The following is a 27,161-nucleotide window of genomic DNA, read 5'->3' as shown; positions in this document are numbered from 1 at the left end:
GTATTTAAATCAGAGCATTCATAACTGGTTCTAAGCAACTGGTTCTAATTTCAATCCTAAGATGTTCACCATTGACCATAAATTATAAAATAGTCTAAAAGAAACTGGAATTCTGTGTAGGTTAGATTTAACTCAATCTTATACCATCAACTTCTAGAATTAAAGTTGTCTCGGTCGTTGTGGATATTCAAGAAAATGTAGAAGGAAAAATTAACTAAAGATTTCTACTTGCTTTCTGAATGGAAAACAAACATAACTTGTTGAACCTTTAGTTTCAACACTGCCAAGCAAAGTTGAGGCTAAAATAAAAAGGGGGACCCAAATGGTGTTATTTGAATAGAACCAAATTGTCATCACTCCTTCAATTTGTGACTTAACTCAAAGCTCTATAATCTAAACTAGCTGAATAAACTTTTTGGGGACCCCAAGGAAATGCATTACAATTGTCTGCACAAAGAAAAGCTGGTCACATGATGCACACATAATTCATTTTCTACAGCTAGCCAACAGTTATACAAAAAGCTTTCTGTATTCATCTGCCTCTTGACTCATCTCTTCAAGGCTTCTATCTTTCCTCTCCTTGTCTAAGTCAAGCTTTTGTTTCAATTCCTTCTCCTTCTCATCCATCTGAACCAATGACAAACAGAAGATAAAGCTCAGGCATCAAATTCAAATAAAACAACATACTAAAATCAGCATCATAGCCACAAGAAAAAATTCCATCCTACAGCATCATATATCTCATCATTCTTCTCAAAATCACCACTTTTTCGAGGGATAAGATGAATATGAACATGGGGTACAGTCTGTCCTGCTTGGGGTCCATCCTGAGGTACAGAAAGATAACTCGGTTATTTTTGTGAGTCACAAGTAGCATATCATCCAACAAGACAGTGTGTTGAAGTAGGGGAATTTTTAAAAACATAATAAATATAGCACCATAAATGATGTAGATAGTGCTCACCAATCAAAACTAGCACTTCATTTTGGTAACCACTACTTTTATCTTGGTAACTAAAATCAAAATGTAAATTTCAATTGCAGAACAATATCAGTAGAACCTATGGTACTCTCTCAGTTTTATACAATTTTGAACATTAAATTACCGGCTCTAAAATCACAAAATTGAACTGCCCTTAGTATCACTATTTGATCATCTCATCAATAGGGAAATTGCTTAACATCAAATAATGGAGATCAAAGTTGTTTTCACATTTCACCGAGACAACTACAAAATATTAGACAACAAGTGACTAGGAAACAGTTGTCCAGATAACTAGTAAAATGCACATTCTTGTCTCACATACTAACTAACTTGGCATTTGGAAAACAAGAGCCATGAATAAAATAAATATACCTACCAAGAATCTTCATAGAAAAGAACTGAAATGATGAATAAACAGTCATGCATTTCACATACATATTGGAAAATAAGTTCTTAAACATCTCTCTTTTTTTTTCTACAATAATGCTAAAAAATGAGTGTTATCTAGTAGATAATGAATTATGAATGAAAAGAGAGACACCGAGTATAAGTAAACAACTACAAGGAAATAAGAATAAAAACATAAACAAAAACAAAAGAAGGACTATCCATCTAATTTCAAATTTAGTCAAATAAAAGGTGAGTGAGTGTATATTTATGAGATTGCAAATTTGTGACACAGTGCCCAACTAGGACTGAACAACAAATATAAACCACAAATCCTCTTTTAGAAAAAAAAAAGAGTTTTAAAGAAAACTCATGTAAAAGAAAGAATTTAATCCAAAGCAGTTACAAAATAAATTATTAAACAAGCCCGAGCATACTCCAAATGAGTCTTACTTGGATTGCCAAAGTAAGTGATGAAGCCTTGTGGTAGCTCTCAAGCTGCGTACCAACTTTTTGTGCAGTGAGCCATAAATCAGAAGTCTCATCAGCAGTGAGATCAACAAAACGCTTAACTTCGCGCTTTGGACAGACAAGAACATGTAGGAACTGTCAAGCCAAACATTTACGTAGCTGTATGCAATCATTCTTACAACATTACATTATGCAAAATAAAATAATCTTGCACCCGAAACTGAAAATCTCTAGTGATTAACTATGAAACAAATATAGCCACCAAAGTCTAGCCTACTTCTACACTTTCAAACCAACACAGGAAGAACACAAATGAATCCCTATGCCTATATATGGTATATGAAACAATTAACTTCACGGTTGGATAATCTATCAACAGTTATATGCATTCTAGTGAACCGTGAACCGCATAAATCAAAATAGACACTGATAACATGATAACATACAGAAGCCCTAAAAACAGAGTCACTAAAGTGTCCATTGCCGTTAAGGGCTGGAAACAGCACAACATATTGTGCTGGATTGCGTATTCTTTATATATTTATGCAATGTACTGCAATATCAGCATGGGACAAAACTAAGCATAACTATGTTTGTGCTTGTTAATGATTTTCCAACGAAAACGAACAAGGTTTTAAATTGAGATCATGGTTGCAGTTTCACAGTGATCCATAGCATTGCAAGAAATTGCAGCCACAATTGCAGCCCAAAAGCCTTGACTTTATAGACAAAAAGTGCGCTGTTTTTTTTTTTTAAAAAAAAAACATAGCTATGAAATTCACCAAATTAAAAAGAAATTTTGTTTATAGGAATTAAATGTGATTACTAAATAATTTGCAGCAACTCATTCAAACTACTCAATCAAGAAGTAGATCCAATTAAAAGTTTCATTCAATCTCAAACTACCAAAAAAAATCAATCATCCCACCCCATCACTGTGTTATTGAATTGAACCCCGTGTAAAGGATATGACCTGCAAAGAGACAAAAACGAGCAAAATATAAAAATGGGTCTTTCTTAATCTCAATAAAGGCACCAACTTCATAAACCAAACAGTAAAGAAGCCTCTTTTTTTTTGTGTGGCTTCATTGTTTTCAGAATAATCAATCAATTAAAACAAAAGGGAAAGTGAAAAAGGATTTGGCAAAATGAAGCGAATCATGGGTGTGTGAAGAAATAGGCAGTGCCATGTTTTGTTACCAGGGAGAAGAGGACGAAGGTTAACCATGGCGTAGGAGAGATGTGTGGAGTAGAACACTTCAGTGTGGTGTATCTTGTATGGCCCAAAAGTGTAGTCTTCTGCAGCCATCTGCGAGAAAGAGAATAAAAATGGTTATTGGAGAAATGAGAAATTGCAGAGAGAAAAGGTTGATCGATGTTTACCTTAATGGAGGACGACCAAATTGGTCGAACTCGTAGTGATGTTGAAGAATGTGGCAAAAACCAGAGTGGAATCTTCTTGCCAATGCAGGATAGTAACACTGTTTGCATCTTCCAACCACTCCCAATATTTAACGTGTATCTTCATCATATATAAATTTATTCAATGTATTTCTACACAAATTTATATTTTATATCTTATTGAATTTATTCATTTAATTTTAAAGAGAAAAATTATCTGATTATTAATCAAGTAAAGAGAAAAAATGACAGTAATAAAAGAGAAGAGAAAACAGTATGCTTAAAAGTTCTTCTTACATAAATTCCATAGAAATTGTCATGTATGGTAATCTAATTAACTTTTTCTTATAACTAACTGAAAAATCACTTTTAACATGATTAACGATATAAAAATGGTATTTAGATAGATAAACATGAACAAAATACTTATTTAAAAAGAATAAGTAAAAAGTAAATAAATTATTTTATATTAATTAAGAAATATAAATTTAACTTCTTATTATTTTTCTTTGTTAGCATAAACTTGTTTATTTACATTAATTTCTGTTGCTGAGAGAGCAAGTTTCTTTTTATTATTTTGTATGAGTATCACAAAAAAACATATACATTTTTTAAGCAAATAGTATAGTTTTATTACAGGACTAGGACTAGATTGTTAAAATGAGAAGCCCAGTCCAAAGGACATGTTTGATATTAAAAATAATGGTGGGCTTAAAGCCTAGTTCAAAAACAAATCTCTCTCTCTCTCTCTCTCTCTTCCTGTTTTCTCTATCCACATTCGTTATCTAGTGAGTGTGGGACTTCTGGTGTTGCTCAACGCACGCAACAATGGCGTCAGTTTCAGTCATGGCTACGAGCAGCGACAACAGGTGGTCTATGGCTTCCTTGCGCTCTGCTTTACCCTCTCCTTCTCCTCCTTCACTTTCCTCTTCAGTGCGCTTCTCTGTCTCTTCATCTTCTTCGTCTTCTACAATGAAACTCCGAATTTCTCGAACCAAACCCAAATCCCTTCTCACCACTTTCACCGGTCTCGCCCCTCTTAACCTCCTCTTCCTCTCCGCTCCTTCTTCTGCTTCAGGTTCTCACTCACTACCACTCATTCCCCTTTCTATTTGCTTTTCTTTTAATCCGTTGCTATTACTCAGTTTTGTTTTGCTGTCTTCTTCAATTTGGCTGTGTCAGTTAGATTTGGTCTATTGCTTCGTGGATTTATCTTCATTTTTTGTTGATGTTTTGTTTTTTATTTATTTTTTAATAAATGTTATGACTTGTTCACAGCAAAACAATAAATAATTCTTGAATTGAATCCGTTATGGAGAGCATTGCATTGTGTGTGAGAGAGCGATGGTTCATTTGGTGTTAGGATTTATTGATTACAACTATGAAAGGAACTTTCGGGATATTGAAATCTATTGCCATTTAGAGGCTTAAGCATTCGAATTTGGTTAATTGTTGTTATTTGTATTTTGATTTAAGTTTAATTTCTTTGCACTTTTTTGCAATACTAACCAGTGGTCATATAAAATGTAACTAGTAAAATAGTTCTTGCTAAATTTAACAAGCTCATCATGCTTGGTTTCGTTCTCCTTAATTATAGATCTCATAATTGAAACTCGTATGTGAAAAAGACATCTAATGAGAAAGCTAGTTCCATCATGTTATGGATTTTTTGGTTCAAAATAATTTTCTGCTACTGAGAATGCATGTAATTTCAACCATAAAAAAGTTGTCTTTAATCTGATAGGCCTCTTCCTCTTGTTAGATCAAGTGGAGAAATCATACTCTAACATTGCCTTTGAGGTTGTTGTGTGCGTGAGTGATATCTGCTTCCCAGTTGTTCTATTAAACTATGAAATATAGTAGTTCCGTTTCCCTTGTCCTCACTTCCAATTTCATCTTCATGTTACAGAATACACCGGCTGTGATCACTCCTTTACCATTATTGACAATGGTGGTCGAGTATCTGCCATGAGACATGGGAGGCGGGTGCCCAAACTCAACAGGCCACCTGATCAGCGCCGTGCGCTCATTCGAGGCCTTACAACTCAGCTCCTCAAATATGGTCGCATCAAGACCACCAGAGCAAGGGCCAGTGCAATTAGGAAGTATGTTGATAAAATGATTACTTTAGCGAAGGATGGATCTCTTCATAAAAGGAGACAAGCCCTTGGGTTCATCTATGAGAAGCAGATTGTTCATGCTTTATTTGCAGAGGTTCCAGAGCGTTACGGTGAAAGAAATGGGGGTTACACAAGAATTATAAGAACCCTACCAAGGCGAGGTGATAATGCACCTATGGCATACATTGAACTTGTGTAACCATCACCTTTATTTGGGTGCTGTTATCAGCAATCTCACTGCAATGTTGAGCTTGTCTATGTATCCAGCGGTAACAATGATTCTGCAGTTTGTGTATTATGCCTTTTTGATTAGTTTTAGTCTGTGCATCTATTTGTGTACTTGTGGACAAACAACAACCATCTTTGATCTTTAAGTGATCATCTGCAGAAGTTCATAGATTCACTTATTTGTTAAGATTACAGATGTTTTAAGTATGTTTGCATTTGTGACATGCCTTTTTTACTACTCTGTTTACGGTCTTGCTGTAATAACTCTAGACACAAAGCATTTATGATATCAAGTGATCATCTGCATAAGGTCAAGAATTCACCTATTTGTTAAAAGTTCAAAGGTCTGTGTATTTTACCAGTTCTCAGTTTGCATCTCTTTAACTATACTTATGGAGAAAGAGTTGTATATTTAGGTAATTATAGAAGAAAATATTTTTTTAACAAATGTTAATTTATATTTAAAGTAATTTATAGAAATTACTTTCATCCGGCTCCTAGGGCCATCCTTTTGAAGTGTGCTTTGCCATAGATGAAAATGGTACCATCTGTCACTGCTAAGGAAAAATCAACTGGCATCAGGAATAACATTATCATAACCAATGACATTCAACGACTGTCAATGAAATAAATCAATAGAATGATTCAAGCAGAGGATTACCAAGCTGAAGATATGAAATTCCTTAGGAAGGCCACTGCAATGAATAAAACTGATTACTGTTCTTACAAGATAAAGAATGCTTTGGAAAATGAGAATTTCAGTTCAAAATTTTGCTCAGAAACCAGGAAAAAAGATCAGTTCTGCAATTAGTAAGGTCATAGATTTAGTTGATGGTGATCATCAGCATGAGGAAATAGATGTGTTTCAGGATCATGTGATATAGATTATTAACCTTTCTGCCGAATGTGTTGTTAGAAAGTCTTTTTAGTTATTTTTTAACTTAGGTTTATAAAATAAAAAAATTAAATTTATTTATAGATTATTATTATATATATATATATATATTTAAATATGTAGTTAAATTCACTTACATATAAATTAGGTATGGTGTAGTAATTAAATATTTTATGTTTATTCAAGTGACTTGGTGAATTTGTTCTTTACTAGTATTTATACTTAAAAAAAACATATGCATGGTTCGACCACACAAATAATGTATCTACAACAAATGTTGTTTTTGCTACACCTATTACACTTAACTTAGAGGGAAATGTTCATGTAAATTTTATCTGAATTTATGATTTTTATAACAGTTTTTAGTTTTATTGTAATAAATTTGTAATTAAATTTTGTATATTAGATTTTAGTTCTGGTCTTTAATATAAGACTCGTATAACATAGTCACTCTCAATAAAAAAAATAATTATTATTTTCATTTATTTTGTTAAATTTTCAAAACAATATTACGAATACCAAAACTACTTTCATTATAATTGTTAAAAATAATATATTCATAATTTATAGTACATAAATAATGAAATTATGTAATAAAGTTACTACTTCTATTTAACTATTGCATAATGTTATCAAAATAACTTCACCATTTTCATATCAATTTGAAATATTATATGTAACTAAAACCATAGATATTTTGAAACCGAATGAGTATTTTATTTCACCTAATTAACATACACTTATGCAACAAATATCCCAATAAATTTAGGCTTAAGCTGTGTGTAGGTAATGATGATTTATATGGCAATTTGCAAGTGTGAAAATAAAGTCGTTATTATTAATATTTGTTTTTTATTATATAAATATTATTTTAAATAACGTGTTTTTTTAGTTCAATTTTGTTTTTTTTTTGTCATTTCCAACTAACACCTTTAGTTCATGCCGTATCACTGTGCCAAATGTAAAAATATTATTAACTTATGAAAACACGAATCAAAAATTAAAATTAAAATTAGAATTAAAGCCCAAACCAAAATTGGTTACATTGCATCTTTATTCACTTTAAATATTTGGATCCACAATTTTGCTTTTCTGAATTTTTTTCAGCATTTTAAATTATATAGATTTTTTGTAATTTTTTTATGCAAAGCATTTACCAGTTTTGTTAATAATTAAATTTTATTGAGAAACATGAACATTTTCAGTAATTTTTTTCTTAATTACTATTTTTCACTCACAACGTTTAGATTTGAGTGTTTACTAAGGAAATCGAGCCTTGTTCTAAATGAATCTGTCATGTCTACAGTTGAATTGGATCATAATAAAAGATAACACATATATAAATTTAGGAAGATTGAAATTATAAATCACAGATAAAAAATTAAAGAAGATTAATAGTATAATTTTTTATTTGTTATGTACCAAAAATAATTGTTTTAATGTGTTTTTATAATAATATAAATTATATGGAAACTAAGGTAATTAAATACTTAGGAAAGTAACTAGGAAGGGAAGTAACATAGGTAGATTTAGATAACTAGATAAGGTTGTCGTTGATATCTCCTAAGTTGTCCCATTGCCCACTGTCCATGCGCCATTTGCAGCTTTCATTTCTTCTTCTAAGCCCTCAGCACAAACTTACTCTCTTTTTCTATCTTCTCCCAACTTGAGAGATTCTGAGAAACAAGTTTGGAAGAAGAGTTTTGAGGGAACAAGACCATGATGCTTGGTATGGCCACTCTTACTTTGGGTTCATCAACCACAATGGTGGCTCAACAACAGCATGCTGCCACTCTTGCCTCAGCAAATGGACACAGAAGGCACAGTGTTTCCAGCAGGAGTCACTCATTTCCCATGAGTTTGGTGTCTCCCACCCACCAAAGCTTCACCTTTCTCTCTTCCTTCAAGGAACCAGCACATGCACGCCCCTTCACCACAGCTGTTGCATCTGTTGATTCTGACCAGCTCAATTCTTCTGATCCTCCCACCAAGGTTTGTTCCTCTCTCCCACTCCAACCCCACATTGAATTTGTGCTTATTTTGGCTTTTTTGACCTTTTTCTTTTTCAATTTTGATGTTAGTCCTTTATTATGTTATCCTTGTAATCTGAGAAACGCTTGATGGTGTGGTTTTTGAATTGGTTTTGATGATGATTACTTTAGGAAAATATGCTATGCATTGTCATCCAATCACAAACCATAGTGTATGATCAATTTGTTAAATTTCACAACAACTACCTTAAAAGTCACATGTGGGGTAATTTAATTAACTTTGTTTTACACTGTCGGAGCATTACAATTAAACTTTTAGTTTATTTGATTCTTTCTTTTTTGGCTTGTCTTTGCAGAATGAAGCAAACAAGTATTATTTTGTTGTTGCAAATGCAAAATTTATGTTGGATGAGGAGGAGCATTTCCAGGAGCAATTGTTTGAGCGGCTCCGTCTCTTTGGGGAGCGTAATCAAGAACAGGATTTCTGGCTTGTCATTGAGCCTAAGTTCTTGGATAAGTTCCCTAACATTACCAACAGGTTAAAGAGACCTGCTGTTGCTCTTGTGTCAACCAATGGTACCTGGATCAAGTAAGAATACCAATTCTTCATTTTTCGAGTGATTGATTCTACAAGTGCTTTAAACTATGGAGTATACATGAAAATATGATGCTTGGATTGGCTGTCATAAAGTATGAAAGGAGGGAAATTCTTCCATATCATATACAAGTTATGTGTGTTTATGAATGTTTTCATACAGTGGATTGGAAGCCATTCTAGGTAGAACCTCTAGACAAATCCCTAGCCACCTATGATTGACAACTTAATCTAAGCCTATGTGGGCAAAGAGATGCTATTTTGTATGCTTGTGTCATGGTGATTCTCACTTCTCAAGCAAGAATTGATCATTTGCTTCTTTCATAATTTCACAATCTTAAAGCTGCCAATTGTTAAATGTGGTAAAAGGGTTTCTGTATATTTTCCTCTCTTTACTTTTAGTGTTTGGGTTCTTTCTGCTGATAGGAGCTCCACCGTTTCAAATGATATAACATGAAAACAATGGGGGTAAGAAAACAGTGTTTGATCAACAAAATAGCTGCAATGAAAATCATCAAAATAGCATCAAATGCCAGTTTATAATGTTTCAGCCACTTTGTAATTCTGTCCCTGTGTATGTTTTGGACTTTTGGCAGGTTCATGAAGTTGAGACTGGACCGAGTTTTATCTGACAGTTTTGAAGCTGAGAGCCTAGAGGAAGCATTAGCTTTCAATCCTACTGATTTGAAGTTTGAGAAGCCTGAGAAATGGGTGGCACCCTATCCCAAATATGAATTTGGATGGTGGCAACCCTTCTTGCCCCCTGTTCAGAAAGAGGTGAAGCCTTAAGATAATATTTGTCAACACTGTTTCAGTGCTTGGTAGTCTTAAACCTTTTTCTCTAATGATTTCTGTTCAAGTGCAGCTGGATAGTTGTTAAAGAGGGCTAAATTTGCATTCAGTTTTGTATTTTCGAGAGGTAGTATGATTATTTAAGTTGAAGTGTTGCCTTAGGATCTAAGTTGTAGGAATTGCGTTTACGTCTCTCAAATGAGTTAAAGTATATATATTGTTATGAGATTGATGTTCTCTGTTTCTAGAAATGTATGTGAAAGCGTGCAACTTATTAGATTTTTTTGTCTTTTGAATAGATTGACTTCTAAGGCTCTCAAATTTAGATTATTTAAAGCTTGCTTGTAAGGCATGAAATAGCAATTCATTACTGAAGTTACCTCAAATGTACTCACTTTACACTTTTTTTATCCATTGGTATGTTAAGGCTTCCTTAAAACATTCAGAGCCTTGTCATGGTCAGATATATTTCTTTAGTGCAATGAAGTAATGCTTTAAAGAAGGAAGGACCACAAGGTTTCTTTCTAGTTCATATAAGTAGACACGTTCTGCATTTCTTGAAGGTTGTAAAGTCATTCACTTGATTCATTCCTTCCATGAGCCAGACAGACATCAACTACAACATTTGGTTGTTAGTCCAAATTTTAGACATCTTGAGTAATTGTAATGAGGATATATTCCAATAGTTTCCTTACTACAGGTACTCAAAAAGTCTAAAGTTTGGATTAGAGACAAAAACCAATTTTGTATTATAATATATGGACGAAAAACATATTTAATCTTCATTATTATTATTATTTAATTTGTGAAACATACTAAGTGATTTATTTAGATTTTGTTTCTTACACTACGACATAACAGGTTGTGAACAATTTCTACAACGCTTATGTTTTCTATTTTTTGTTTCTTTTTAGTTTCTACTGAAAAGTTTGAACTCCAGGACGGTAAAGTTTCCAATGAATTTTCAAATAAATCAAACGCGGAGGCAAATTATTGTTGCGCATCAATTTTACAAGGGTTGTTTCCCTGCACAAGTTTTTTTGTTAGCAACACAGTCGATTTCTAAAGATCAATAATCAAATTATATTTCCATATAATCGATAATTATTTCTGTTAATCACATAGTACGTGTTAACCACAAGTTTGTACATAATTAATCAATGGCAAAACGATGTACAAAGGTAAAGGCTAGTCCAAAATTACTGAACTTGATGGGTAAGCCTTGCACTATGCTTGTAAGATTACTGTACAATTAAGTTTAAGTTTGTAAAGGCTAGTTCAAAATTAATCCACAACGTTTTGTGCACATTTTGTTTGCAAAAGGAATTACGTTGCTTCTAATCCTCAATGTACTCTTGCGAGGGTGGTTGCGATTTCCCGAAAATCTTCTTCATCAAATCTGCATATAGATGATTCAAGTCAAACAGTGCCCTCTCCGCAAGGATGTCAATAACGTCCCCATGCTTTTCATATACCACTGGCACTATCAGCAATATCACGGATGCTGCACCATCAAAGCAAAGGAGAAAGCAGATTAGTACTAACTTGCACTTCAGTAGAACCACTGAATATACACTTTGCCTGTTGTGTGGAATACTATAGAACACAGAACCCTTCAAAATGTTGAACATGTTTTAGATAGTACATGTCGGACACTCCTCTAGATCACAATTTGCATTTTCAAATAATTTACAATACTATAAAGCTTAATAACTTTGTTTAAGAAAGTGAATATACAACTTTTCATTCTCAATTTAGATTATCATGTTGATTATATATTGGTGGTTTCTAGGTGTCTTCTATTTTAGACACCAGCTTTCATGTCACATATCAATGTTGGAGTCCGTTTTTCATTGGTGGAATGTCACTGTTGTGATAGATGCATGAAGTAGGTAGCTGACCTATGTAGATTAGAGTTGCAGCACTGAACCGAGTGTCAAGAAATGAGACAACTCCGAATGTCACTGTAACCTGCAGATTACTTTGTTGTCAGAGAAAACCAAATAACACTTTAACAAGATGAGAAAGCAAGGTTAGGAATATGCTGAGAAGCACCAAGAGAAATTTCTTCAAATCTTGTCCGGAAGCTAGGATCCCAAATGTTATGAGTAGATTATTAATTATACGTGTCACTGAAATAGCTGTACTGACAAGAAACCCTTTGGGCAAGATGAATGATGATAATTCAAGTGGTGGTAATCTGTATCAACAGGAAGATGGCATCATTCCTTGGTGTAAGACAATAATCTAAATAGGTGTGCAGAGAAGCTCATTCAATGAAAATCAGCAGAAGAAAATAAGCAGGCAACACAATGTGAAGAGATAGGGGAAACAAATGCTTTAACAACTGACTGATAGAGTGAATTAAACTCACATGCCAATGAAGGATGTTACATGGCTCCGTAGGAATAACATTGCCAATAGAAGTATGAGAGAGTCACAAATGAAACTAATCACGGTGTAATCCATCCTCTTAAAAATCAACCATATGAAAGTTACACCAACAAGAACGCTTAATGAGATCTTCTTGTTCCTCCAGAGTATAATATCAGCGACTAAGCAAAAAGAAACCAAGGTTTACAATAAGTTTTGCCATAACCTGAACACTTTTGCAAACTGTTCTGTGTAAAATGATGCTGTACTTTCTTATTGACGCCCTCAAACTATGTTAACATATTCAATGTAATTTTTGCAACACAAATGAAATTTCGCAAATCATGTAATGTATGAAGGAATTATGTAAAAGAGCCAAAAGAGCATACTCAGTCCAGAGCCTAGGGTAACACGAAGAGGTCTTTTCCGGCCAAAGAAGCGGTTCCTGGCAGTGGAGAACACAAAATATCTCTCAAAATCAGTCTCAAATTCAGAATCTTCATCATCGGTTTCTTTGTTACTGAGAAAATCAGAGTCTGCAACATCCATGAATTCTGTTGGTTGAGGTATTATTTATCCTCCTCTTCCTTTATATGTTGAATCCTTTCTTAATGTTGTTATAGATATAGTATAACCTGTAAACAATGACATTTCCAAAAACAAAAAAACAATGCCATGTTTAACAAAATATTAATTAATCAACGTTACAAATATGTTAATTGCATGAACAAATGAAGAACAACGTTGAATCAAATGATGACAAATGCATATGCACGCATGAATAAATTTGTTAGCATGAAGGTTAGAGAATTTGCATGCTGATGCACAGACATTCAAAGTCTATAAGATGAAATGTATAGTTTCTTACCATGGATTAATAACCAGTGGAGAGTTTATCCTTTTCGAGATTTCTTCTTTTCAAGAATATGTGAATTCTTTTGGAGAAACTCTGTTTTCTACCAATGCAATGTTACAAATCTCACACCACAAACACCATAATCTAAACACCATAATCGACCCCTTAATATTCGCATGAAAGCAATCACGAATTCAAATAAATACTATTTTCCTTTTTGTTTTTTACTATATTATTTCTCTTTTCAAATTAACTTATTTTTTTATAAGAAATTATCATGTCGTATATACACATAAACTAAATGTTTAATGGTATTTATCGATAATGAAATATTTATTTTTTATATCTAGTATTTTGATCTATATATTACACAATATAAATATTCATTTCATATATTTAGAATTTATAATAATTCAACGAATGAAAACTATATCACATTATAAAATTTTTAGCACACGACTTGTAATCTATGTTCAACAACTTTAATCTTTATGTGTGAAAGTTTTGCATTATAAACTTTGGTTATTTAGTAGAAATGTGCATTAAACTAGTAAGCACCATTATTCATCATTGTATTATGTAAAAACCACCCTTTTATAATTTCTTCTGTACACGTAAATACTTTGAAGTGTGTCTCTGTTCAATAAAATTATGAAAGAAATTTCACAAAGTGCATGTTATAACTCTGTGTCATAACAAAGTGCAAGGTCATAGCCAAGTTCTGTCCTAGACACACTCGTGGACCAACCCCAAAGGGCATGTACACGTGTGGCAATTTACAAGAACCCATGGTTCCATTGGCAAATCTTTCTGGCTTGAATTTGTAGGCATCTTCTCCCCAGATATCTGGATTTGTATGTGAACTTACTACCATTACCCAAAGGTTAAACCCCTTGTGAACATCAAGGTTCCCAAATTTCATGTCCTTCAAGGCCTCTCTTGACACCACAGTCACAGGAGGATAAAGGCGCAATGCTTCATGAATAACCATTGCTAACGGCCACAACAAATGCAAGTTATGGTTGATGGTATTTTGAAATTCTCAGTATCTTCTGAAAATAATATACACTGTAATATCACTATGAAAAAGAATTAGGCATTAGAATTGCTCCAATTATAGCATAGCAGCTATTACTTGATCTAACAGATATCAGTTTGTTAGTATATGCATTATGAGTTTAGAGTAATAGTCTATCAATTTGATGTATCATACTATTGGTATAGAGTAATTACAATGTATATGATAAAGTTGGTAGATGAAGATCATGAACCCCCAACTTGCGTCGCAAAGTCAAAACCCAACTTGCGTCGCAAAGTCAAAACCCAACTTGCGTCGCAACGTCAAAAAATGTCCCTTACCGAGTGTCTTTCGTAAAAATATCTGTGTGCTGGTACTGTGCCGGTACATACGGAAGGATTACCCGACTTGTAATTCTTCTCGCACAATGTGGCAGTCTATCTCAATATGTTTTGTGTGTTCATGAAATACTGGGTTTGCTACTATATACAAGACTGTTTGATTGTCACAGAAAAGTCGAGCTAGCAAGTTACATGACACCTTTAAATCCTGCAACAAATATTATAACCAAACTATTATTGGTCATCGCGCAGTATTCCGTTTTCACAAATGATGTTGATACTTTTGTCTATTTTTTGGACATCTATGAGATAGTAAAAGAACCAAGAAAAATGCAATACCCGAGTCTGTGAATGTCTGATTGTTCTCGGATGGCAATAGCAATCCTTGTCCCGGTGATCATTTGATGTACTTTTAAGACTCAAATTGTGTCATCCCAATGAGGTTTTCATGGAGCCTGTATATATTGACTTAGAGTCCGAATCGAAAACACTATGTCAGGTCGAGTAACCGTGAGGTATATCAGTCGTCCCACAAGTCCTCTGTATTTGACTGGATCCTTTAATAACTCTCCATCGTCCGGTGTGAGTTTTAGGTATTGCTACTTTGAGAATTTGTCTGGACGAGCACCTGTGAGTACCGTATTCTGTATCAAGCGCATATTTTCTTTGTGACATGTAAACACCAGCTTTGGAACGGGAAAATTCAATCCCTAGAACATATTTTAAGTCTCTAAAATCTTTAATGCGAAATCGTCGTAATAGACAGTCTTTAAGACGCTGCATTTCTGTCAGATCATTTCCTGTCAAAATAATATCGTCCACATAAATCAAAAGGACAGTAAATGATAAGTTATTTTGTCTTGTGAATAGAGAGTAGTTCACATTGGAACTGCCGAAATTCTATAGATTTAATCACATGAGAAAATGTTGAATCACATTTAGGTACTAAAGCTATTACTGATGTGTTATATGTACCTAACATAGACCAAAATTTATTAAGTGTTGGTCAGTTGCCATAAAAAAGTTTCAAGGTGTTTTATTGAAGATAACCACTATAGGACAAGATATGTTCAAGGTAAAAATGAGAGGCAAAAGTTTCTCATTAGATCTATTTCAGGAGGAGTAGACAATATTTTCAACAAAGAAAAGTACTGTTGAGTTATGACACAAGAAGTTTGGTCAATGGCTTCTCAAGATGCAAAAAATCTGAAATGAAAGACGATCCACCAATTAAAGGCATTCGATTACTCTCAGAGACTATATCATAGAGATGTAACTTTGCAGTATGTGAACCTGCTGATCACACAGAAGTTATCAATGACCCAAAGTGGAAAAAGGCAATGGAGGAGGAGTTGTTAATGATTGAGAAAAATAGAACTTGGGAGCTTGTTGACATACCTCGAGATAGAGAGGTACATCAAATGGATGTCAAGTCAGCATCCTAAATGGATTTCTTGAAGAGGAAATTTATGTTGAGCAACCTAAAGGTTTCATTGTGGAAGGAAAAGAAGAAAAAGTTTATAAGTTGTCTGAAGTTCTTTATGGCTTAAAACAGGCTCCCAGAGCATGGTATAGCCGAATAGAAGATGATTATCTTCTCAGTTTAGGCTTTGACAAAAGTCTTTCAGAATCTGCACTTTATGTCAAATCCAAAGGTGTTGAATGAAGATTAAGCAAAACGATGATGAAAAGAAAAAAAAAAGTTGCAAATTTGTTTACCAAGCCACTTCCAACTAGCAAGTTTGAATTCTTAAGATGACAAAAGATTGGAGTTTGCAGTTCAAAAATCAAGGAGGAGTGTTAGATATTGTGTTATTGTAACTGCACATAAATGCACGTAACTGCATGTGACTCTTTATTTGTCCTGTTTCAATTGTTAAATAAATATTTCTACTGTTCATAAGTATTTAGGAGACAGTTACTGCAAGTATTATAAATGTAATTGTTAGGAAAGATAATAAAATATCTTGCTCTGCTTTATTCCTCAACACCAACAAAAACACATGCCTTATTTTTGCTTTATAAGACTTCATACATTATAACATGACCATACATATGCTTAGGAAACTAGTTTATCTCTTGGCAGAACACTCAGAAAGATCAATTCATAGTTTTTTCACTAAGATATTGACTCCATGCTCAGGCTCTATGAGCAACCTAAGAGTTGGCGAATGAACATAGTGTGGAGAGAGTGAGAAAGTGAATTTGGACAATATGAGAGCTATAATCATCTTAAGTTCGAGAATAGCCAAGTTCTGTCCTAGACACACTCGTGGACCAACCCCAAAGGGCATGTAGACGTGTGGCAACTTACAAGAACCTATGGTTCCATTGGCAAATCTTTCTGGCTTGAATTTGTAGGCATCATCTCCCCATATATCTGGATTCGTATGAAAACTTACTACCATTACCCAAATGTTAAACCCCTTGGGAATATCAAGGTTCCCAAATTTCATGTCCTTTAAGGCCTCTCTTGACACCACAGTCACAGGAGGATAAAGGCGCAATACTTCATTAATAACCATTGCTAGCTGCCACAACAAATGCAAGTTATGGTTAATAGTATTTTCAAATTTTCAATATCTCTTCTGAAAATAATATTTATTGTAATATCACTATGAAAAAAAATTAGGCATTAGAATTGCTTTCATTATAGCATAACAACTATTACTTTATCTAACAGAAATCAATCTGTTAGTACAGGCATTATGAGTTTAGAGTAATAGTCTGTAGTTTGATGCATAGAGAGTCTTACACCAAATGGTTTGTGTAAATTATCTAACGCTAGACCATCTAGTCTAATAACACTAGACCATCTAGTCTATTTGCTAATAATAGACCGTCTAATCTATTTATTTACACTAATCTAATCTTGTATGTTAAGATATCCTTTTGTCTGTTAGTTTTTTTTTATTGTATATATACCTTCTTTGCCTCACTTTGACATTATGCAATAATATGTTTCTTTTGTTTTTTCTACTGTCTCTCTCAAATATATATATAAATCATCGGGGAGGTTAAAACCACTAGTGTATATGACTTGTTTTTGTAGTGTATGCTGCCTAAGGATCCTTACCTGCTTCATCTTTCCAAGCATACTCAAATCTGGGATTCTACCCCCGCAAATTTCCAGCACCTCAGCGCGAACACGATCTTGCCAATCTTGGTTTGAGGCCAGCAGCATGAGGCACCATGTAGCTGAAACTGCAGTTGTCTCATAGCCTGCCAAGTATATATTCTTGCAGTTATCAACGATAAAACTGTCAATGTCCTCTTTACTTAGGTTATCATCCTTAACATTTTCAATAACCATTTGCAGCAAGTCCTTCTCAAAAGCACTTTTCTTTCTTTCATTCACCACTTGGACTATCATTTCATTCACATCCTTTTCTAATGACCATATTTCTCTATTGGTCTTTGTTGGAAGGTAGCTGTAACAAGCACAAGTAAATTAATCTTAAATTGAAAATGGAAAGGACAATATAACAACAATATAAAGAAAAACTGCACTGCACCTCATGCCAGGGATACGTCTGGACATATTTTTCCAAGACAACAACTCTTGGAGAGTGTTGAGTTTCAAGAAAATTTCTTCATTCTTGGCATAATTGCTTCCAAAGCATACTCTTGAAATAACATTCCCAGAGAAATTTCTTAAGCACTCATCAATTTTGATGTCAGCAACTCCACCTTCTGCTTCTATTTTATTACTCCACAAGTTTAGCACAGATACAGCAGACTCACTAATTATATTCATCATTCCCTTGGGAGCATAAAAAATTAAGCCATTGCAAGTTAGGAGCCAATGTAATAAAGTATATGTGAATATCAAGCAAAATAAAAACCTTATATACCTTAACCTTTTCCATGTATAGTTCTGGAGCTACGATCTTTCTTTGATGGACCCATTTTGCCCCATTTGAAGTTAAAATTCCTTTTCCCACCAAAGGCCCTAGTTGTTTAAGTTGATATGCAGGCTTCCCCAAGTCCAAGGATGTGCATACAGTAATCTCTCTCACTATGTCGGGTTGGTTTACACACAGTATTTGAATAGGTCCAAGAGAAAACATGAATACTTGACCTGTTTACACAAGATATTTGAAGCATGTTGATTCTCAAACCACTCAAACTATTTGCAACATAGGGTACAGATTAGTCCACAAGCTGAAGGTGAGAAATCCTTCATTACGTACTTGTGATCTAAATAACAAAACTATGCAATTATTACTTTGATTGGAGTGAAAAAATGTATTCCTATATACCCAAGTCACACCTATAAGCAGTTTATTTCAGCTAGTACCCAGCAATTTGAAATTCTAATACTGATAAGTTTCATTGATGATGCTGAAACTGAGTAATGAACTTGATATAATAAGAGAATGGAACATACCATATTGGTCTCTCCATTGATCAAACAATGGAAGGAGAAGAGCAGCACAGTTGTGAGAGGAAGGGGTTTCAGAAAAAGACTTTGAAGTGGCAGACTGAGCTTTCTTTAACTCCAAAATATTTCCAAGCAGTAGAGTTGGAGGTGGACCATTGATGCCTTGCTTCATTAGCTTAGAACGAAGCCTATTTGGCTTCTCCACTAACAAAGTGTACAGATAACATAACAGCCCAACAAAACCAAGAAATACAACAGATATTAAAAACTGAGAATCAAATTCAAGCTTCATGGTTAGAAAACACCTCTTCTGTGCAGACTAAATCACAGACAAGTTCTGTTGTGGTTTGATATAGAACATGTGTGTCTTTATATAGAGAAAAGCACAATAATGAAAGAGATTGGATGCTGAGAAAATGTGTAAAATTAAAATATAGATATTGAATAGTATTGAATATACTTTGACGACTTTGGAGTTTAGCATTATACGTGCCTATCACTAGATTATGGAATTACTTTTAGTTTGGACAGTAAAGGTTGTCATTAGTTAATAGGGTAATTATTGTTTTTCTCTTGCTTAATCAGGATTACTTTTCTTCTGCTATAAAATAAAAATATAGTTTAGATAATTACATTACTTTATTTATAAATGAAAAAATAGTTCAGTGAAAAATATATATAGTGTAAAAAATAGTTTAGATTGTTCCTACTAGGGAGATGGGACTTAGAGAACTATTGAAGTCTTCTTCTCCTTCCTTCGGTCGGTTTGCTGGGTGATGAACTGAGATTCTTCTCGTCCTCCTACTTCTCCTTCGACACTCGGTCTCGGGTGAACACCGGATGGTGGGGTACCTGCGAAGGCACTTCGACGCTCAAGTCAGTAAAGCGGGTGATGGTGTTCTGGTAGGTGAACAGTAATAAATGACATACCTTACTCCTTAGGATGGGTGCTATTTATATTATTCTAATAGGCCTACCTTGTTGAGTCCGTTTATCGGAGTGAATACCGCTTAGGATTGTATCACCTAATTCTTAATGACGGATTAACTTCACTGACCTTGTTTTGAGCATTAACGATAATCTGGGTTGGCCGTCGGCCAGGATTCCATGGTCTCAGTCGTCTCGGCCAAGTCTATGAGGTCTCGGCCAGGTTTTCCTGGTCTCGATCGGGTAGGTCGTCGGCCTCGGCCTCTCGGCCAAGTCTCTTAGGTCTCGACCAGGATTCTCTAGTTTCGGTCAGGTAGATCAAGTCTCGGGCAACCAGGTAGGTCTTGGTGATGGAGACGAGGGGTCGGTCTCGCCAATATCGGTACATAGACAAACTATGTTTAGTTTTCAGTTTTTACTAGTAAGTTGTTTTTTCAAACTTGGTTCAAATCATTGATTTATAGTAAGTTGTTTATGCAAAAAAATTATCTTCATCATTTTTTACTTATTATTTTTCCAGCATCTATTTTGTTCAGAAAAAAAAATATGTTTATTGAAGTATTAAACTTTTCTTAGTTTCAATAAAAAAAATATTAACTAAAAAATTAATTCTAAAGATAAAAATAATTAAATATTATATTGATTAAATTAGATATTAAAAACTAAAAAAATTATTAAAATGTTTCATTTGATATTTTATTTTTTCTATAAGAAAATGTGATATGATAAAAACAAAAATAATTAATTTGATAAAACTATTTTATAATGAACAACATAACACACATTATTACTTATTTTCATTCGTAAACAACTTCAGAAATGTTATAAGTGATATACTCTTTAATTCTATTCATCGTTATGAATTAAATTTATCAGAAAACATAATTTTTGTGGGGTTTTACTTGTTTAATTAGTTTTATGTTTTTATTACATGGATTAAATATGGATATCGATAAATTTATATCAATGTATTTAATAAATTTATTTAACAATTTTTTTAGATTTTCTCTTTGGCTCAGCTAAAGGTATGGTATTTGATTACTTCTAAAGTTCTTTCAGTTTGTTTCTCTTTTTAATATTTGTGTCTTAATCACTTGATTTGTATGTTTTCATTTAAAAGCGAGTGATCTTTTTCGATTGGTAGGTGTTTTGTTGTTGTGAAAGTACATTGTATTTGTTTGGAAATTGAGAATTTTTTGTTCTGAATGTATAAGGGTTGAATCACTTCTGGAGTGTTTTACATTTATTTATTTATTTATTTTTACTGATAAAAAAAAGTTTTTTTATTAAATTTTAATCAATAACAGTAGAGTGTATTGTAAAAAACATTATATTAATTATATAGTTTTAAATGTCTTTTTAAAGACTAATTTTAGATTTGGCATGACCAAAATATGATTCTGTTGCTGTCCAGAAAACAGAAGCATATAGTGTTTAACCACACTTCCCACAGCTGAATTTAAAAATTGGAATAAAATAAAATATAAAGCTATGATAAGAAATATAATCCATATATTACGTGTTCACCATCTTTTCTTAAATAAGTTTCACAATTACTCTACAAAAATAGAATAAAATAATAGTTGCACACGTAATATAATTAAATTAAATCTCAGAAGTCCAAAATAAAACAAATGTGGTCTAAAAAAAGTGGTTGCATCCATTATGAAGTACTAATAACGGTCAACACCAAATAACAATCCTTAAGAAGTTTTTTAGTATTATTGTGATTTAGCTTATCTTATGAACCCAATTATAAAGAAAGACATTGATTTGATCAATACACAAATCAATCATTGTTGTGCTATTGATTTGATTAATACACAAAGTAATAGAAAACATCATTCCTATACTAATTAAGAAAATAAAATAAAATATACATGCATAACTCATGAGTATTTTATTTTATTTTTATCAATAATAAAAAATATAATAAATAAAAATATTTCAAGAGATATTTCAATCGAGTAGTCTAATAAGTTATCTCGTATAATCTAACAAAAACACATCATTTAATCAAAATAAAACTTTAAAACTTTCCAAAAAAAACTTAAGTGATCCTTATAAAGATACAAAACAAAACTTCTATATATTGCATCATGTTTTAAAAAAGACATAAAACTAAGCCATATATTCATTAATGACAAACTTTAAAAAAAAAAACTGTTATGTAGGACTCCATGATACTTCAGAGTCAAAGGCATAACTCATGTGTATATTTCATATAATAAAAGCTTGAATGCAATTGGCAAGTAATTGAATTTTTAAATGTATTAAAAAAAAATCAATTCCCTAACTCTATCTTTATTCAAAGAGGGCAAACTTATTTTGATAATCTCACATTGCAAAATATTTTAATCTCTGCAAAAAGAAAGACACCTAAAAACACTATAAAAAATATTAAATAAAAATTAATTTTAAAGACTAAAATAATTAATTAATATGTTGATTAACTTCTAGAACATTTTATATTGATATATAAAATATTTTCTATTATTAATAAAAATTTATAAAAAAGTTTTTATATTAATATCTAATAATTAGTTGTGAAAGTTAAACTAAAATTATTTTTATATTTTAAATTAGTTTTTATTAGTTTTTAAAAATTAATTTAAAATCTATTAAAATCTTGATAGTTAATTTAGATACCAATTTAAAAATTATTTTATAAATTTTTATTAATAATAGAAACCACTATAAATACTAATATTTTTTTAGTCTCTAACATAATAAATAATTTAGTCAAAATTAAGATTAAGTAATTTTTTTTCTCCAAATTTAATTGTTATTTAATAATTTTCTTGTAATAAGAGTATTTAAAAGAAGAAAAATGACTTGCAAAGAGATTTTAAATGGTTTTGAATAATTTTTTTGTTCGGATATTCTATTAAATAGAATCTAAAATGTATTTAACTTGGATATTCTATTTTTTGTTTGTATTTATTAAATAGAAAATTAACACTTTAATACTGAAAAGTAATTAACTTGTATTTCTAGAAAAGTTAGCTTAAAATTCAATAATCGAATCAAGTTATTAAGATATTATACAGACCCAGTAATCTATAATTATCATCATACGGATTAAATATGAATATGGATAAGTTTATAACAATTTATTCAATGAGTTTATCTTGTTTTTTATTAAATTTTAATCAATAATAATAGAGTATATTGTAAAAAACATTATATTAATTATATAGTTTTAAAAAACTTTTAAAGACTAATTTTAGATTTGGCATAATCAAAGTAAAGTATGATATTTTTTGTTGTCCAAAAGACAGAGCATATATTATAGTTTAACCACGCTTCCCACAGCTGAATTTACAAAATAGAATAAAATAAAATAGTAAACCTATGATAAGAAATATAATCCATATATTACGTGTTACGCGCTATCATTTTCTTAAATAAATTACACACGTACTCTTAAAAATAAAATAAAATAAAATAAGTTGCCCAAGTACTCTAAAAAAAATAAATTAAAATAAGTTGCACACGTAATATAATTAAATTTAATCTCAGAAGTGCAAAATAAAAAAAAAAGTATTGACTAAAAAACGTGGTTGCATCCATTATGATGTAAATAGAACTCTCAAAACTAATTAACAATCCTTAAGAAAAAAAATTAGTATTGGGATTTAGCTTATCTTATATTATATGATATGTTCAACCCAATTATAAAGAAATATATTGATACAAATCATCATTATTGTGCTATTGATTTGATTAATACACAAGTCATGGAAAACATCATTGCCATTCTAATTAACATAGAAATTGAAAATGATAGATATATTTCATATAATAAAAGCTTCAATACAATTGACAAGTAATTGGATTTTTAAATGCATTCACAAAAATCAATTCTCTAATTCTATCTTTACTCAAAGAGGGCAAACTTATTTTGATAATCTCACATGCAAAATATTTTAATCTCTGCAAAAGAAAGAAAAAACAACAAAAAGGTAGGAAAATATTTTTTAAGGAGATTTAAAATGGTTTTGATTTTTTTTTATTTGGATATTCTATTAAATGAAATCTAAAATTTAAAATTTTTAAAAATTATAATTATCAAAATCAAAGAAAATTATAAATTCCATTTAAAAATAAAAAATTCACATTTGTCATTCCTTCCATTCCGTTGTTCTGTCTTATCTCTACACTCTCTCTCTATAATTTTATAAATAAAGGAAATTTAGCTGTTTTATTTACATATAAAGTTTTAACAATGAATAGATTTATTTATTTTATTAAAAAATGTCATTAGGATAGACATTACTTTTTTTCATAATTCAAACCCAAATCCTTAATTAGTTGGAAAGAAAAGGGGAAAGATATATAGAAAAGATCTTGATCAACAAAATAACACTCATTATTAAATCAATTTTGCTAATTTAAAAAGCTTGCTTCAATTATAAGGAGACATTATTTTTTTCATAACTGTAATTAATTAATTGAAAAGAAAAGAAAGGGAGAAAGATAAGATATTGATTAATAAAATAACATGCATTATTAAATTAATTTTGTTAATTTAAAAAGTCTTGCTCCGAAAAGGAAGTGGTTGTAAGTTGAGAAATCAGGTCAGAAGTTTAATGCTATAAGCAATAAATTTCTACCAGTAAAGCAATAAATTTCTACCAGTTACAAAATGAAGTCAGTTTGAAAGAGACAAACATATTTATCAAATTATTTGAAAAATGTTCTCTATGCACTTTTATTAAACATTATAGTTAAATTTTTGGTAAAACTGTAACACCTCATAAATTACATTTAGCTATTACAATAAAAAATTTATCGATTTTTATATAAATTTGGAGTTTTTTAAAAGATTTCTATTACATGATTAAGACTTATAGAAATACAAATATTTACCGTATAAAGTTTAAAAGATCTCCTCAGGCCATCCGGAACCTCTAACACCTGTATGATCATTTGTTCGTGTACATAGTACTGTCATCGCAGTCCACAACACAACAAGAAAAGTAAAGGTAAGCTAGTGAAAATAAAATTTTATAAATGCACAATTTAATCAAAAAGAGGAAACAAAATTACATTGATCAATTTCTCAATTACTCAATCTTCTTCAAATCTCAACATAAAAACAATCACATAAATATCACATGGATCTAAACATCCAGGATATTCAACAAACAGAATAACATTTGACGCCTTCCGAAAGACTCGTATTAAGTAAGTCCTACCAGGGTAAGTTTAATACAACTCAAGTCATGCATCTCATATGTCATGGTGTGCATGAACTCCCCCATCAGCTTCTCACCACATGATATCTTAGTCTATGTGACTTAGATCATCAATGAAGCTCGGAGATCTTTGTTATCATATAGGCATCAATACTTAATACACAATAAACATCAGTCCATACATTATCTCAAATGTATGAATTCAATTTCATACCATTTTCATCATACAATATGATTCAAAACATGATCTACAACATTCAAAAGTCTATTTAACATATAAACAACAACATTTTTTTTATCAGCAAAGAAAACAACACTTAAATACTATACAATCAATATCTAATATTTTTACAAGTTTAAATAATATATAAACAAACGACATAATGTATAAAGACACAACATCCCTGCAAGAGAAATTGAATACTAAGACCACGTCCCCTCCATATCCAGATATTTTAGTCTAGGGTGCTATTAAAAATTAAATTTAGTTTCTTTTACCTTAATTGCTTACTTTCCAAACAACTTATAGAATTTTATCCTCCCAGTCTAGATAAACTTCAAAATTTAAGGGCCTAATGCAAGTTATCCAAATAGAACAAAAATTAAGTATATAGTAGAATAAGTTGAGAGGATCACTCTTCTCAACTGACCCCACCAAAATTGATGACTAAATCCTAAGAAAAAATAGAGAACCCGAAGGATATTTAGAGTAAAAATGAACTTTCTGGGTTTGAAAATCTGATCGGATAAAAATGTTCTTTTAACTCTTCAGTTATAATGTGTTCTTATCAGATTCTAAAATAGATGAAGAAAAAAAAATTAAAAAAAAAAGAGAATTAGAAAGAGAAAGAGATAGAAATAAAAGAAAAGCTACTGTAATGGGATGAAAGGTTCTGTGCATTTTTTTTTTTTAACGCTGTTACAAAAATCCCATCAATCCAACTTTCACAATACAAAAAAATAAGATGAAATTGAATGAGAAATAATTAAAATATTTTCTCGCTTAAATAAGCCTACACAACAAAGACTTTAAAAGGAAAAAACAAATTTTTATAGTTTTATACAAAGCAAAAGACTAGTATTTGCATATTGAGGTAAATATATATATATGTAATAATTTTTTTTTAATATTTATAAAGATAAAAACATTTTATAATATAAGAGATGTAAACTTCGACTTATAAATTGATTACTTCATTTTATAAAATTAAGTTGAACTTAAAATTTATTTTTTAATTAATATTTTTAAAAAAGAAAAATAATTAAAAAAAATTCATTCCTGTACCGGTACCGGGCGAGACTGGGACCCATCTGGCTGCCCGATGCCCAGTCAATCTGCCCGAGTGACCGAAGGTCAAGACCCCTTGAGGACTTGGCCGAGAGACTATCCGCCCGAGTGACCGAAGGTCAAGACCCCTTGAGGACTTGGCCGAGAGACCGAAGGTCAAGACCCCTTGAGGACTTGGCCGAGAGACCGAAAGTCAAGACCCCTTGAGAACTTGGCCGAGAGACCGAAGGTCAAGACCCCTTGGAGACTTGGCCGAGGGACCGACACCGTTGAAGACTCAACCAAGACGGCCGAAGGCCACGAATATTTGGCCGGTGGCCGATCCTTACTCTGAGAATTTGGCCGATGGCCGAGCCCCATTACAATTAACGCTCAAACCAAGATCAGTGAAGCTAATCCATCACCAAGAATTAGGTAATGCAACCCTAAGCGGTATCCACCTCGATAAACGGGCCCAACAAGGTAGGCCCACTAGAATAATATAAATAGCACGCATTTCAAGGAGTAAGGTATGTCATTATTACTGTTCACCTACCTGAGAGCTAACCACCCGCTTTACTGACTTGAGCGTCGGAGTGCCTTCGCAGGTACCCCCACCATCCGGTGTTCACCCGACGACCGAGTCCCGGGTGCCGAAGGATAAGCAGAAAGAGGAGAAGGATCCCAGTCCATCACCCAGCCACCTGCCCGACTGAAGGAAGGAGAAGAAGACTTCAACAGTTCTCTAGGTCCCATCTCCCTAGCAGGAACAATTCCCAGTAAGGAAAACTACAAATTGAAGGCAGTGTGAGCATTTTCATTAGTTTGGGAAAAGGAGGTCAAAAACTAGAGAATTATTAAATCAATTTTGCTAATTTAAAAAGCTTGCTTCAATTATTAGGAGACATTATTTTTTTCATAACTGAAAC

At 32.2% G+C, this 27,161-nt stretch overlaps 5 protein-coding genes across 5 annotated transcripts; 2 read left to right on the top strand and 3 right to left on the bottom strand.

Annotated features, from left to right (window-relative positions):
- Positions 1-293: 293 nt before the first annotated feature.
- On the bottom strand, positions 294-3,378 carry FHIT (FRAGILE HISTIDINE TRIAD). The gene is made up of 5 exons (XM_068639334.1): positions 3,227-3,378; positions 3,042-3,152; positions 1,826-1,972; positions 729-827; positions 294-627 (listed from the first exon to the last, which is right to left on the bottom strand). Exons 1-5 carry the CDS (start codon positions 3,332-3,334, stop codon positions 511-513), a joined length of 582 nt encoding a protein of 193 aa, XP_068495435.1. The 5' UTR covers positions 3,335-3,378; the 3' UTR covers positions 294-510.
- Positions 3,379-3,906: 528 nt separating this feature from the next.
- On the top strand, positions 3,907-5,779 carry LOC137831594 (Ribosomal protein L17 family protein). Its single transcript, XM_068639332.2, has 2 exons — positions 3,907-4,322; positions 5,154-5,779. Exons 1-2 carry the CDS (start codon positions 4,073-4,075, stop codon positions 5,561-5,563), a joined length of 660 nt encoding a protein of 219 aa, XP_068495433.1. The 5' UTR covers positions 3,907-4,072; the 3' UTR covers positions 5,564-5,779.
- Positions 5,780-7,996: 2,217 nt separating this feature from the next.
- EMB3143 (YCF54) lies at positions 7,997-10,144 on the top strand. The gene is made up of 3 exons (XM_068639331.1): positions 7,997-8,479; positions 8,835-9,067; positions 9,670-10,144. Exons 1-3 carry the CDS (start codon positions 8,207-8,209, stop codon positions 9,860-9,862), a joined length of 699 nt encoding a protein of 232 aa, XP_068495432.1. The 5' UTR covers positions 7,997-8,206; the 3' UTR covers positions 9,863-10,144.
- Positions 10,145-10,976: 832 nt separating this feature from the next.
- LOC137831592 (reticulon-like protein B1) lies at positions 10,977-17,663 on the bottom strand. The gene is made up of 6 exons (XM_068639330.2): positions 17,530-17,663; positions 12,628-12,873; positions 12,240-12,420; positions 11,921-12,065; positions 11,767-11,836; positions 10,977-11,369 (listed from the first exon to the last, which is right to left on the bottom strand). The coding sequence occupies exons 2-6, from the start codon at positions 12,785-12,787 to the stop codon at positions 11,203-11,205; spliced, it is 723 nt and encodes a 240-aa protein (XP_068495431.1). The 5' UTR covers positions 12,788-12,873; positions 17,530-17,663; the 3' UTR covers positions 10,977-11,202.
- Positions 16,391-26,859, bottom strand: LOC137831590 (cytochrome P450 714C2). Its single transcript, XM_068639329.2, has 5 exons — positions 18,844-26,859; positions 18,308-18,534; positions 17,969-18,216; positions 17,530-17,884; positions 16,391-16,984 (listed from the first exon to the last, which is right to left on the bottom strand). The coding sequence occupies exons 1-5, from the start codon at positions 19,127-19,129 to the stop codon at positions 16,559-16,561; spliced, it is 1,542 nt and encodes a 513-aa protein (XP_068495430.1). The 5' UTR covers positions 19,130-26,859; the 3' UTR covers positions 16,391-16,558.
- Positions 26,860-27,161: the final 302 nt, after the last annotated feature.

This window comes from Phaseolus vulgaris, chromosome 6 (genome assembly GCF_051622355.1).
Source record: "Phaseolus vulgaris cultivar YP4 chromosome 6, ASM5162235v1, whole genome shotgun sequence".
Taxonomy (NCBI): domain Eukaryota; kingdom Viridiplantae; phylum Streptophyta; class Magnoliopsida; order Fabales; family Fabaceae; genus Phaseolus; species Phaseolus vulgaris.
Note: the sequence above shows the minus strand (reverse complement) of the source record. Positions and strands in the feature narration are given on the sequence as shown.

Excerpts from the sequence above, each read along its gene's own strand:
- FHIT (XM_068639334.1), bottom strand. The coding sequence starts at position 3,334 with ATGCAAACAGTGTTACTATCCTGCATTGGCAAGAAGATTCCACTCTGG. Across the intron at positions 3,153-3,226 it reads TTTGGTCGTCCTCCATTAAG|ATGGCTGCAGAAGACTACAC; the intron begins GTAAACATCGAT and ends TCTTTCTCGCAG. Across the intron at positions 628-728 it reads ATGATGAGATATATGATGCT|ATGGATGAGAAGGAGAAGGA; the intron begins GTAGGATGGAAT and ends TCATTGGTTCAG.
- LOC137831594 (XM_068639332.2), top strand. The coding sequence starts at position 4,073 with ATGGCGTCAGTTTCAGTCATGGCTACGAGCAGCGACAACAGGTGGTCT. Across the intron at positions 4,323-5,153 it reads CGCTCCTTCTTCTGCTTCAG|AATACACCGGCTGTGATCAC; the intron begins GTTCTCACTCAC and ends TTCATGTTACAG.
- EMB3143 (XM_068639331.1), top strand. The coding sequence starts at position 8,207 with ATGATGCTTGGTATGGCCACTCTTACTTTGGGTTCATCAACCACAATG. Across the intron at positions 8,480-8,834 it reads CTTCTGATCCTCCCACCAAG|AATGAAGCAAACAAGTATTA; the intron begins GTTTGTTCCTCT and ends TTGTCTTTGCAG. Across the intron at positions 9,068-9,669 it reads ACCAATGGTACCTGGATCAA|GTTCATGAAGTTGAGACTGG; the intron begins GTAAGAATACCA and ends GACTTTTGGCAG.
- LOC137831592 (XM_068639330.2), bottom strand. The coding sequence starts at position 12,787 with ATGGATGTTGCAGACTCTGATTTTCTCAGTAACAAAGAAACCGATGAT. Across the intron at positions 12,421-12,627 it reads TACCCTAGGCTCTGGACTGA|TCGCTGATATTATACTCTGG; the intron begins GTATGCTCTTTT and ends CTTTTTGCTTAG. Across the intron at positions 11,837-11,920 it reads ATTTGAAGAAATTTCTCTTG|GTTACAGTGACATTCGGAGT; the intron begins GTGCTTCTCAGC and ends AGTAATCTGCAG.
- LOC137831590 (XM_068639329.2), bottom strand. The coding sequence starts at position 19,129 with ATGAAGCTTGAATTTGATTCTCAGTTTTTAATATCTGTTGTATTTCTT. Across the intron at positions 18,535-18,843 it reads TCAATGGAGAGACCAATATG|GTCAAGTATTCATGTTTTCT; the intron begins GTATGTTCCATT and ends TTGTGTAAACAG. Across the intron at positions 16,985-17,529 it reads TGCTTGGAAAGATGAAGCAG|CTAGCAATGGTTATTAATGA; the intron begins GTAAGGATCCTT and ends TTGTTGTGGCAG.